This window comes from Eleutherodactylus coqui, chromosome 11 (assembly GCF_035609145.1).
Source record: "Eleutherodactylus coqui strain aEleCoq1 chromosome 11, aEleCoq1.hap1, whole genome shotgun sequence".
Classification (NCBI taxonomy): domain Eukaryota; kingdom Metazoa; phylum Chordata; class Amphibia; order Anura; family Eleutherodactylidae; genus Eleutherodactylus; species Eleutherodactylus coqui.
The window spans coordinates 133,628,110-133,642,350 of NC_089847.1; the positions used below are offsets into that span (position 1 = coordinate 133,628,110).

Consider the following 14,241-nt stretch of genomic DNA (forward strand, 5'->3'; position numbering starts at 1 on the left):
ATTCCTTAATATATCTTTATAGTAGTTAGAGCCTTGTTTTTCTGATCCATAGCACCAAATACCCTTCACAGACATAGATCTAAAAGATCTAATAGATCCCACCGCTAGAGGAGGCTCACTGCATACAGATATAAATAGCCACCACTAGGAGGAGCTCACTGCATACAGATATAAATAGCCACCACTAGGAGGAGCTAACTGCATACAGATATAAATAGGCACCACGAAAGAGAGCCCACTTCACACCAATATGCACAGTCCCCACTAAGGGGAGCTAACTGAATGCAGATACATGAAGCCACTTCCAGAGGGAGCTTATACAAATATAAACAGCCACCACTAGGAGAAGCTCACTGCATACGGATATATACAGCCACCACTAGGAGGAGATTACTATATATGCATTCATACAGCCACCACTAGTGAAGGTTCACTTGCATACAGATATATACAGCCACCACTAGGGGGAGTTCATTATACATAGATCTATACAGCCAACACTGGTGCAAGTTTACCATATACAGCTGTATATAGCCCACACTATGGGGAACTTACTACACATAGATCTATACAGGCTATACTAGGGGAAGCATACTATATACAGCCGCCAGCGGAGAGAGCTGACTGTATAAACTCTGAGCTGAAGTATAAATCATTATAATCTCCAGAGCTCCACCTAGTGGTGCCTGCAGGCAGACTGAATTTTATTTTTTGAAGGTCTGTATCTTTGCAAGGGATTTACTGCTTTGTATCAAAAAAACTGATCTCTGATTGCTCTGAAGGTATATTATAAAAAATGCTTATATTTAAGAAACCACAATGATGTCCAAAAGACGTCTTAACTTGTGTGTGATTTTTTTAATTATTGCAGGTGTTACAAAGGAGATCAGACCGAGACATTTCACGCCCTATGTAGTGTCCTATAGACCCAACTGCTGACAATCTAAATTATGGGGGAAAATGACGACGAGAAGCAAGGCCAAGCCGGACAGCTCTTTGAAAACTTCATCCAGGCCACAACGTGTAAGGGAACCCTTCAGGCCTTCAACATCCTTACCCGCCAACTTGACCTGGATCAAAAGGACTATCGGCACTTCTACAGCAAGCTCAAGTGCAAGGTCACTAGCTGGAAAGCCAAAGCTCTATGGAACAAGCTGGATAAACGCTACAGCCAGAAGGAATATAAGAAAGGGAAGGCATGTTTGGGGACGAAGGTAAGCGAAATGCAGCAGCGTATATTGATATATGTTTTTATTGAGGTCATATAGACCATAGCATGAGCCCATATAGCCGCTACAGTGCCTCTGGAGGAGAAGGTAGCTCAGCTTAGTTTAGTCTAGTCCCTTTAAGCTGCACCAAGATGCCTTTTCTCTCTACAGTCGCCCCAGTGTTAGAAACTAAGAAAGGGGAGAACTAACCTTCTCTCCTATCATGGAGGAGGGGGTTCTACAATCGAGAAAAGAAATAAACAACATATATTGCACTGATAGGCAGTCTGCCTGCATTCTGCTTTTACAGAAAGCTGTTAGATAGCAGCATACCCACACCAGAGCATTTCAGTGAATAAATACTGTGCACACATAAATACAGCACCTGAACCAAGCTCAGTACAAAAATACAGCAGCAGAGCCAAGCTCATAACATACTGTAAATACATCATGAATAGAGATGAGCGAACGTGCTCTTTTAGAGGAATTACTCGATCGAGCATCGCTTTTTTCGAGTAACTGCCTACTCGGGCGAAAAGATTCGGGGGGGGCGGTGGGCAACGGGGGGGTAGCAGGGGAGAACGGGGGGGGGGGGGGGGCTCTCTCTCTTTCCCCCCCCGGCGCCCCCCCGAATCTTTTCGCCTGATTAGGCAGTTACTCGAAAAAAGCGATGCTCGATCGAGTAATTGCTCTAAACGAGCACGTTCGCTCATCTCTAACCATGAACCAACCTCAGTACATAGATACAGCACCAGAACCAGGCTCATACACATTCAGCACCAGACGCAACTTCAGTACAGAAATACAGCATCAGAAGCAAGCTCATAACATAAAAAACACCAGAATCGGGCTCATAACCTAAATGTAGCAGCAGAAGCAACCTCAGTACATAAACACAGCACCAGAATCAAGCTCATAACATAATACACCAGAATCAAGCTCATAACATAAACACAGCATCAGAACCTAGCTCACAACATAAATACAGCACCAGTATGAAGCTCATAACGTAAATACAGTTGCAAAACTAAGCGAATGTGTAGCGGATGTGCTGATGGGCTGACAGCGACACCTCGGAATATCAGAGGGGAGGAGATAGAACCAGCAGGAGAATGATTCATGTAGCTCCACAAGATGCTGACGTATGGAGGACGATCATCTGGTGAGGAGGACCCAAGGGAAGCGATTTCCAATAACCTACATCTGCCTGGGCCTCCCTACAAACTGCTTATCAGTACCCTGTGTGACTGCATGGGTTGCATATAGCTAAGGCCGGCCAAGCTGGAAACCACTTGACTTTCATAAGAACATGATTAATAACCTTGTTGACAGTCGGATTTTGCCGTTTTTATTTTGTTTAGCACAGAAGCGGGCATAGGTATGAGCTCTGAGGGCACTACCAACAGCTCTCACTCGTGGCGAGGATCCTTGGGTATCGCCTCCTCTTCTTGTGGATTAACCACTTGACTTCTTCTGGTTGCAGCACTTTGGACGCTCCGTCCATGACAGGTGGACACTTGTGTCAGCACACGATGTAAAGGGGACGTTCTAGTTGGGTTAGAATCTTCACCCTTTGTTGTTGTGTTGAGTTGAAAGTGTGCCAGCTGAACAGAAGTGAAAATCTACCGCATTAAAGGGACCCCAACTTCATTCTCTCCACTTTGTAGGTAAAATCTACGCTTGTTGCCAGTGAATAGAGACTCTCCTGTCTACAGTCCTATCCTGACCTAATACTCTTCATAGCTGAAAGTTTGTTACAATTGTATCCAGTCTAGATAATCCTCTGCAAACTAAACCCAGCAGCTGAACACCTCTTTTTCAGGTGGTGATAGTTTGTTACAGTGTATCAGTGCAGGTAATGCATCACTGTTTAGTCCAGAGGATCATCTACGCTACATTGGATACTATTTAGGCAATGTTGCATAAAGGCTCACTCACACGAACTTATTTAGTTTTTGGTCAGTGATATATGCAGAGTTTTCACGGATTGAAGCTCTGCGTATTTTTTGCCACACGTGTAAAGAACGGAAGTCTGAATTACCAATGTAAATCAAAGGGGTTTCAGAGAAAATACACCCATGTGAATGAGGCTGTAGAAGCAATGTTGCTAGATCGGCCTCTAAACATTAAGGAGAATGTTCCTATTCATTGACAGCAAATAGAGCTATTGAAAAATTGGTGCCTACCCACTGCATGGAATCCGGAAGATATGGCAGGTGGTCTTGTGCCGCTCATTGTTCATGTGACTGCTCAGTCACTCGCAGGCTTCAGCGGCCATAGAAGGGTCTCTGCGGAAACCTGTGAGTGTCTGAGCGGTCACATGCACAATGAAGAACACATGACCGCCCGCTGCTTTTTCCAGATTCTGTGCGGGGGGCATTTTAAAACTTTTCACCTTTTTTTTTAAGTCCCAGAAAACCCCTTTAAGCAAGTCTCACCCGTAGTACATGTGTTGGGCCGTGGAGCCCCACCCTTTTCACTAAACCCGCCCATGTTCTAGAAAAGTTCGAAAAAAGGTGCACATTTTTGCACACATGACATGCACCAAAATTTGGGACTTTTCCCCACCAGAATTCTGGTGCAAACGCCTTAACAAAGTCCCCCCCTAAGTGTGTTAGAGGGAGGCCTTAGCGCTCTCTGGTGAACGCCAATCGAGCTGCAGGGTGCTGGGCTGTGAGCACAGGGCATACTACAGCATGTCGGGTCCTCATGCCACCCTCATGGAGTCTGTGTATGGCATGTTGGTCGGTAGTCTGCTAGGAGTAATTTTGTAGGGCTATTCCTGTTCCTCTGGTCCTGATGCCAGGTTGATGCCCTTCTATCCGGCTCTCATCATGGAACGTTGCATGTCCTGCTATCTGCTCTTGTGCTGGGAGACACAGCCGACCTTCTTGCTCCGGCATGTATGAATGTGCCACCCTGGAGGAGCTGGACCACCTGTACCACCTGATTGGGCTGTAGGTAGCACCTCATGTACCAGTAGTGACAAGGACACCCACAAAACACAGAACTAAAGGATCAGTCAGGAGGAAGGAATCGTCTCCAGTCCCTTTTTCCGGGTCTTGCGGTCGCCTCTCCGATGCTCCCGTTGTCACTTTCATTTGCACCAAAGCAGGTGAGATGGATTCAGAATCGCTTCTGCTTCCTAACTGGACAGATTGATATCTGTGAAGTGTAAGTGACTTGGGGTCCTACTGGGGTGCTTAAAGGGGTCTCCGATTGTCAGCCGATTTTTAGCTGTAAATGTATTGAAATAACAAAAGCAGCCCTATGCGCCCATCCTCGTCTTTGGCGATCCAGCGCTGCAGTCCGGTGGTCCTCCCAGCCTTTGTTTAGGAGTGTCTACCACATGAGTGGCTGCAACCAATCAGAGGCCCCAACAGTGAGGTGCCGTTCTGCAAGCAGCATGGCTCCCAGCATCTGATCGGTGATGGCAGGACAATGGCACATGACCAATGCCGTCTTCAATTGGCTGAACTGGTCAGATGGTAGCAATTCCTAAACAGACTGGGAACATCACAAGGCTGCAGCGCTGGATGCTGGGGGAGAGGACAGGTAGGTAACGCTGGTTTTGTTATTTGAACACATCTGCAGCTATAATTGTAAAGACCCTCCGAGTCTGGAATAACAGATATGCCCCCCCCCCCCCCCCCGATTCTCTGACTATCTGTGTATTAGTATGCATCAGTTGTCTAAGATGCTACAGGTCAGCACTGCTCACGTGGACAGCACTGGCCAATCACAGCAGGTGCATTGTCTCAGACTACCTGATGTGCACTGTGCATTAGTATATACATCCTTAGGCTGAGAAGCAGTTTGGCTACCTTCATTTCTCCAGGCCCGTAGGGGCAATGTAAAAAATTGTCCAACAACCGGACAACCCATTTCACTGCTCTCCCCGAGAACAGACATGGTCTCTATCAGTCGTCAGATTATCGTCTTTGCTTCCTTTTAAGTCTAAAGTACATGAGACGTCAATGATCAATCTGTGAATAACAGTATCCCGGAACGAGGAGATTCCAAGAATATTTGTACATTTCACAATGTTTTTCTCATTTCCCATGTTGGACTTTGCATTTCTTGCCCGTGAGTCAAGGAGCCGTCATCTACATGAGTGTTGGGGGCTGAGCCCACATTCGCCTGCCTTGGACGCTGCTTCACTTATTACCTAAACTCATCACCTCATAGTCACTTTATCAAGCGGAGCGGAGAGTTTACTCTGAGGAACTTTGTGTGTTCTCGAAAGAACATTCTTCAACCTTAATGTAATCCCTGTAAGCTAAACTTCCTCCTCCTTGAGACAAGCGGCTGTCAGAGAAGAAGAAGAGGCTTTGGGATAAATCATCTGTAAATACAGCTGTCATCGGATGGATGGACAAGGTGAAGACAGGGAAAGCGGAGAGGAAATCACTGTCATCTATCTAATTCACGCATTGGAGTCCCCGACCAAACACCTCCACCAGCCCCCCCCCCCCCAGCCATCGCCAGCACCTCCACCAGCCTCCCCAACACCTCCACCAGCCCCCCCCCCCACAGCCATCGCCAGCCCCCCCCTTCCCTGCCATCGCCAGCACCTCCACCAGCCCCCCCCCCTTCCCTGCCATCGCCAGCACCTCTACCAGCCCCCCCCCTTCCCTGCCATCGCCAGCACCTCTACCAGCCCCCCCCTTCCCTGCCATCGCCAGCACCTCCACCAGCCCCCCCAACACCTCCACCAGCACCTCCCCCCAACACCTCCACCAGCCCTTCTCCACCCCCACCCCCCAACATCATCATCCAACACCTCTATCAGCACCTCCCCTCCAACATTTTCACCCAACACTTCCACCAGTTCCCCTCACCCAACATCTCCACCAGCCTGGGGGCCTGCTCTGCTCCACACCTATCCTTCATTGAGTTTTGGGGACAGGGAGTAGCTACTGATATCTATCATTGTCATGCAAACTAACTCTTATAGGGCCAATTTTTTTTCACCCAAAGGCTCCTCCTCCTTCCCTCCCTCAGCTCCTCCTGGCAATGAATCACAATGATAAAAGCCTCCATTGCTTCTCACTTCATTGAATCTCTGTATATCCTCCAACACACTGAAATAGAAAATTTGGCACCACCCTCCATTTGACATACACACATGCGGCAGAATTTTCCAGTGACGCCCATTACTTTTAGTCACTGTCTCCATCGGTGCCATGTATAGTGCCCTCACAATGCAGAGCCCCGATAAGTTACCTTATCAATGCCAGTCCCCTAAACAGTAGGAGCCTCATTTTGCTCTCTTCTTCCATGCTCACATGTTAAAGTCTGTGCATGGAGATAACGCAGGGGTAGCCTTCACCTGTTCATGCCTCTTTGCTCAACCTGTTCAACCTTCATAAAAGGGGTCCCCATTGCAAAAATCAAACCTGGTTCCCATTCTAGTGCTGAGTTTTGCCACTCAGTAGAGAAGGGTCTGGTACTTCTTTCATTCCTCCCATGACCCTTGGGAGAATTCCTGACTCCTTGCTTGCTAATAATGCAGTTCCTCTAGGGAGGGGAGTGCTGTGCAGGTTCTGTCCACCCAGTAGCAAATGGAGTTGGCACCTACGAAAACTCTCCAATGGCCACATAGCAGTTGCATGGTGTGCCTCTATTGTATGTAAGTAGTAAGCCTGGGGCCATTTCCCCACCATTCCTCATTAGAAGTCATCATACCCTAACTGTAAGATTTCCCGGCCCTCATACTGGGTAACCATTGTGCCTCCTTCCAAACTCCTCATCCTAAATATTTCTGGAATGCCCGTAGATAAAGACCTTACCCATAAAAAGAGGGCCACCCAACCAAAATCAAAGCTAGCACCCTAGAAGGGTCCCAGACAGAAGGGTCTGATGTTGGTTTCCCATTGTTTTCCATTGTCTTCATGGTCCTCACCCCCTTGACAGTATGGTTTCTCTGGAGTCCTGCACTGGTACTCGCCATGTTATAGGGATGGGGCCAACCAGGCCGGACCACCTCTTTCCATTTCCCCTTCGTTTTTTCCTTGTCTCCGGCTGTTATTTTGCCCAATCCTTGCACTGGGTAATTACTACCCCCCTAATAACTATTTCACTGCCCCTCCACACTCATTACCCCTAATATTCCCGGAATGTCTGCAGATCCGGATTCCCATACATTCATATTTATGTATCAGACTATTGGGGTGCGTGGGGTGACCATCACCATCTGATGACTGCGGCTTTTGTGTTTCTTGGAGGCAGAACAAACTTCTGGAATTAATATTTCATGAGAGAAACAATGTTTCTGTGAAATCTCCCGACAGATCTAAGAACGCCTTGAGCTAATTCCCTCAGATGTCGACGAGGACACGAGCCACCGGTTCAAGCCCAGAAAAACTCGCAGCGCCCCCGCTCCTATTGACATTCACGTAGCCGGAGCAGAACAATACAAATATTGTCAACGTCTCCGGCTCCTCAAAGGGTCGGATTGATTGGATCGAAAATATTATCATGCGTCTCATTCATTCTGAGCTCTGATTAAACAAAGAGGCTCCTGTGTCCCATAATCCTCAATGTCAGCGCAAAATAATCGCATTTAATTCGGAGATTTAGTAGTTGAAACACAATATGATTCTCTTGGGATCCCAAAAGATGGTCAGATTCTACTAGAAACACACTATATTCTGAACGGACACTTTTTTATCCCCCCCTCCTCCATCCAGTATCGCGTTGGACTCCTTTGGCCTTTAGAACCGCAGTAATTCATCGCGGCGTAGTTCTGCGGGAATATCGGCCCCTGCGGACAGGAAGCTTCTTGTAGTTTCGCAGATTAGATGGAGGTCCTAAAAAGTGATACAAGTTTTGCGCTCTATTGCTTGCTGGAGTCTCGTCTTTCTATTTCTCTCAAACACAATGGCGCTGGAACTCGTCTGCTGTTATAGCCCATCTGCGCTAAAGAATGGCGAGTTGTATGTCCTTGCCACATTAGTTGGAGCCCCAGCCTTGTATTCGGCTGATTCTGACTGTTCAGTGCCTGTTGGTCAGAATGGTTCCTGACATCCTCCTCTGACCCCTTTCAGTGACAACTTGTTTCTGTTTCCTGGATCCACCTCCGCTGGATGTTTTTCCTCAGTCACGCCACACTGTTACACGAGAAAACCCCATGCGGTTGACCGTGAGATCCTGGTCACGGCTAGTCCAGGTCTGATTGGTCAGGTCTGGTTGGAAGTCGCTCAGATCATGGGATTTTCCCATCTATGGAATCTAGTGTGAATCCATAGAAAACTTACTACATGATTTTATACTGCACTTCGGGGTCACAGGGATCATTTCCATACAGGGAAGCACCAATTGTGAGAGAGCAGGTCTAATAAATGCTGGGGGCTCTAATAAAGGAGATTCTGAGACTCTTCAGTATGGACTGTTTATATTAGTGGGCTCTGTATAATATATATATATATAAAGCCTCATGTATCAAGACTGTTTAACAGGGAGACTGTCCTTGCTGCTCCTACCAACCAATCAGAGCTCAGCTTTCATTTTACCACCACAGTTTTGGAAATGAAAGTTGGGCTCTGATTGGTTGCAACGGACAACGGGGATAGATTTTCTTTTCCCAGTTTCATGCCTCCCCCCAGAGTGTTAATGCTGGGAGAGGTCTTCACTTTTATGACTGAGCGCCATTTCTTAGCGTGTCAGGCGAGGATGTAGGTTACGGAGTTCCAGCTCTTCTTATATTACATATAATCTAATTAAGACGTACTTTTTACATGTGGGAAGTAATCGCCGATCTTTTCCCAGGTTTACTTATTTTAACAAGCTTCATTTATATTTCTGGAATGAAGATTGATGTTTGGCCTCGCTGCAGTGATGTCAGGAGACCACACAGAAAATCGCCAGACATTAGAGGAGCAGCGCGGAATCGGCGGTGGCTGCCGGGGATTTAGGCAGCTGCTGGTCATTTGTTTTTGAATTATTCAGAAGCTTTATATTTCATTCCCGGGAACATGAGCCAAGATCTCCGCAGCCTGTGACACCCGATGCAAAGTGTCAGGCACCGAGACGCATCATAGCAACTCTACTCCAAGAAGCCCAACTACAGTATCCAGGAGTGTAGAGAATAATACATCCTTATCCATAGGGGGCAGTATTATAGTAGTTATATTCTTGTACATAGGAGCAGTATTATAGTAGTTATATTCTTGTACATAGGGGCAGTATTATAGTAGTTATATTCTTGTACATAGGGGGCAGTATTATAGTAGTTATATTCTTGTACATAGGGGGCAGTATTATAGTAGTTATATCCTTGTCCATAGGGGCAGTATTATAGTAGTTATATTCTTGTACATAGGGGGCAGTATTATAGTAGTTATATTCTTGTACATAGGAGACAGTATTATAGTAGTTATATTCTTGTACATAGGGGGCAGTATTATAGTAGTTATATTCTTGTACATAGGGGGCAGTGTTATAGTAGTTATATTCTTGTACATAGGGGGCAGTATTATAGTAGTTATATTCTTGTACATAGGAGCAGTATTATAGTAGTTATATTTTTGTACATAGGGGCATTATTATAGTAGTTATATTCTTGTACATAGGGGGCAGTATTATAGTAGATATATTCTTGTACATAGGGGGCAGTATTATAGTAGTTATATTCTTGTACATAGGGGGCAGTGTTATAGTAGTTATATTCTTGTACATAGGGGGCAGTATTATAGTAGTTATATTCTTGTACATAGGGGGGCAGTATTATAGTAGTTATATTCTTGTACATAGGGGGCAGTATTATAGTAGTTATATTCTTGTCCATAGGGGGCAGTGTTATAGTAGTTATATTCTTGTACATAGGGAGCTGTATTATAGTAGTTATAGTCTTGTACATAGGAGGGCAGTATTATAGTAGTTATATTCTTGTATATAGGGGGCAGTATTATAGTAGTTTCTATTCTTGTACATAGGAGCAGTATTATAGTAGTTATATTCTTGTACATAGGGGCAGTATTATAGTAGTTATATTCTTGTACATAGGGGGCAGTATTATAGTAGTTATATTCTTGTACATAGGGGGCAGTATTATAGTAGTTATATTCTTGTACATAGGGGGCAGTATTATAGTAGTTATATTCTTGTACATAGGGGCAGTATTATAGTAGTTATATTCTTGTACATAGGGGGCAGTATTATAGTAGTTATATTCTTGTACATAGGGGGCAGTATTATAGTAGTTATATTCTTGTACATAGGGGACAGTATTATAGTAGTTATATTCTTGTACATAGGTGGCAGTATTATAGTAGTTATATTCTTGTACATAGGTGGCAGTATTATAGTAGTTATATTCTTGTATGTGATCGGTTCTATATCTTGTGGGTTAATGCTTCCCTATTATTTATATAGGACCTGGTCAGTAATGTAATCTATGTCCAGTTCACAGTAAAAACTGCCTTCTCTGTGGATCCTCACTAATTGAACAGTCCTTCGCCTCCTGGGTTATTGGGATCGCTGCTGACAAATCACACCAGGAATAACTCTTTTCAGGATAATCCTTTATATAGAGACCGACAAGTTAGTCTTAAAAAAGAATCTGCTGAGATCCGCTGCGTTCTGAGAGGGTTGCTGGGTGATACAGTTACAGCGGGCGTCTCCTGCCGGACGGTCGGACGTGTTATACCGCCATCCTGAGCTCTCATCTTACAACCTATGGAGCGCCAGCGTTATTATAGAGTTTACTGCCTGCATCCTCTGAGGTTCTGCTACAATCATTATAGGTTATAAAGAGCAGGTAGGGTGAGGTCACACAGCAGGTTTATGGCAGAGCGTCCTCGCCCAACCATGGGACTAGTGACCCGAAGTCAGAACATCAAAGGGATCTGCGATGTTCTGCATTGGAGTCAGTAGACCCGCTGTCAGTCCGGACGTTTGTCTGTACGAGTCAAGGTGCGTTCCCATGAGCGAGCGCCATATCGGTCCAAAGAGCTGAGAGCGATATCGCACTGGCAGACCTGCAATTTCTGCTATAAACGCGATGCGTTTGGTGAGAAAAGCGCATCAGATTTCTGCAACATGTGATATGTGTAAAAATCGTGAGTGCATTGCTCTGTTACTGACTGCCGTAGGCCGAATGCACACGGCGGTATCCTGGACTATCGATCTGAGCGAATAGTCGCTCATGTGAGTAATCACGGCGAAAGCAATATATTCTTTTACGCGCAATATCTGACCACATCGCAATCGGTCACGTGTGACAATCGGACATGTAAATGCAGCTGTAAAACTGGCCTTAGGCCTGTATGACACGGACGTATGTGCGCAGCATTCTGCACACGCAAAACAGTTTATAGATCCAGTTGATCCCAATCGGTTCTTTCACGAAAGCATATTTTGCGCACCCATTGAGCTTGCCCCAAAAAACACCATGCATGTTCTTTTTGAAATAGCACATATTGAACTACTAAACTTTATTGTCCGTGTCAATGAACAGGAGCGGGGTTGTATCTTTTTTTGGGGCACGCACAACCTACAGTAAAACACGCATATGCACAGCACCCCTTGCACATACGCAACGCAAATCCATGCGTAAATGTGCTTACGTCCGGGTGTCACGGGCCTTAGGCCATATTTACATAGAGAAGCTTGATATTGACCCAAGAAATGTAGACCAATATCGCACTGATAAGGATGCGATTTTCAATGCGAATGCTGTGCGTGTTGCGTGAAAAACGAATGGTGGTGCAGTACATGCAGCTTACACGCATGTGAAAATCGCATGTTAATTCAATAGGTGATTAAAAAAACTGCACTTTGAAATTTGCATCCTCGTGTGTGGGCAATAGGATTTTTTTTGTGTGTCCTGTAAAAAATAATGGTCGAGATCGCGGAAAAATAGCGCCGCTGTTAGAGAATAATGGCCGTGTAAATAATGGTCGTGTTTCCGTGCGGATTTTGTGCGTCTCGCTACGAAACTTACATTGGAAACGGGCCTGTGTAAATACAGCTTTGGGCCGGGCTCACCGAGCGTACGTTTATGGTGTGAGCGCCGCCCATACGCAATTACAGCGCTGGAAATGTAAACAACAAACCCAGCAGGGCCTCGCTCACACATGCGCTTTTTACCACGATTACCGCCGCAGTGATGGCGGTATAGCGCTCCCATTGATTTCAATGAGCCTCGTAGACGTGCGCTGCGATTTTTGAGCGCTGTTTGCTCTATTTTGCCGCGTTTAGCGCCACTCATCACCCATCACAATGATGGGGTGCGCTAAAACCCGCTGTCGGAGGCAGGAACCTGCGGCCGAAAACGAAAGTAAAATCGCGGCAAAACACTGCAATTAAAATCGCGGTATTTTGCCAAGCGCATCTGTTAGAATGGTTTAAGACTGCACATGAGCGTATGCGTGAGATACGCCGTCACGCGCGGTACAATACCACTGCAATATGCGGCGACAGGCTAGCTCATGCAGGGTTTTACGCAGATGGTCATGTGAGACGGTCATGCCGATTCCATCTCTGCCAGCAGCGGCGGCCGCACGTACCTGTTTAGTTTTTTTTCCTCTGTACTGCTGATGGTCCGCACGTCTGCTTTTGCCGTGTCATCACCTAGCTATGATGCGGAATACGCGACCTTTCCGCAATGTGATTGCAGAAGGGCTACGAATTGGACGGCTTCCATTGACTTCAATGGAAGCCGTCCATGTGGAATACGCGAAAAAAGAAGCATGCTGCGATTTTTTTTTTCCTTTGCTTGCAGAAACCGCAATTGGTTTCCACAAGTGTGCAGGAAGAGTCGATTTCCCATAGCATGGTATGGGCGCTATGTGCTGCGGATCCCCGGCGTGTATTCCGCCTCAGATATCTGCCCGCACGCAGGAGGCCTTAGGGTGACTTCACATATTATGGTCAAATCATGATTTTTGGTGCAACTTACTTCACATTGGAGCAAAAGCGCAGCATTTTGGTGAGATTTTGCAAAAATCCCGGCATCAGCCCAATGTGACCTGTGAACACGCCCTTGGAATAATCAGTGCGTCTATGATGGTATATATGGTACTTATGTTATATGGTCCTTGTATTATATTGTATATTTGTATGGTCCAGATACTATGTATTACTGACATTATGTAGTCCTCTGTTTATATACGCCTTGTAAATTATACTGGTATCATATGGGCTTGGCATTATATCATTCTACTATTATTATACTTCAATGCTCCCATGCTTGAAAGCGCTGCAGAATAAATTGGCGCTATACAAATAAAGATTATTATTATTGCAGTCCTTGTATTATGTTGTAGGTCTGTCTTAAAGTCCTGATATTATATGGGCCTTGTATTGTTTTGTATTGTTATTATTTGCTTTTGGATTACATTGTCCTGGTATTATATGGTCATGCTATCTTATTGTCCTTGCCTTATATTGCACTAGTATTGCATAGTCCTTCTATTATATGGTCCTGCTAACAAATGGCTCATGTGTTCAATTGCACTGATATTATAAGGCCCTTGTATCATACAGTACAATCCTGCTAGTATTGTATTAGACTTGTATCAAATTAATACTAGCTTTATAAACCACTTGTATTTGATGCTCCTAGTGTAGTAAGGCTCTTGTGTTATATTGCACTGGTATTATATGGTCCTTGGATTATATTATTGTATGGTCCCAGTGTTATATGGCATTGGTATTATATGGTCCTTGGATTATATTATTGTATGGTCCCAGTGTTATATGGCATTGGTATTATATGGTCCTTGGATTATATTATTGTATGGTCCCAGTGTTATATGGCATTGGTATTATATGGTCCTTGGATTATATTGCATTGGTATTATATGGTCCTTGGATTATATGGTCCTTGGATTATATTGCACTGGTATTATATGGTCTGTGGATTATATTGCACTGGGATCATATGGTCCTTGGATTATATTGCACTGGGATTATATGGTCCCTGTGTTACATTGCACTGGGATTATGTGGTCCTTGGATTATATTGCATTGGTATTATATAGTCCTTAGATTATATTGCACTGGTATTATATGGTCCTTGGATTATATT

At 45.0% G+C, this 14,241-nt stretch overlaps 1 protein-coding gene across 4 annotated transcripts in view; it reads left to right on the top strand.

The window, feature by feature from the left end:
• MICAL2 (microtubule associated monooxygenase, calponin and LIM domain containing 2) overlaps positions 1 to 14,241 on the top strand; it is a 229,108-nt gene that overhangs the window by 43,580 nt on the left and 171,287 nt on the right. For all 4 annotated transcript variants that reach the window (XM_066583556.1, XM_066583557.1, XM_066583558.1 and 1 more), the window contains exon 2: positions 872 to 1,214. In XM_066583556.1, the coding sequence (XP_066439653.1) occupies positions 951 to 1,214 (264 nt within the window). In that variant the 5' untranslated portion in view covers positions 872 to 950. The remainder of the gene's footprint in view (positions 1 to 871; positions 1,215 to 14,241) is intronic.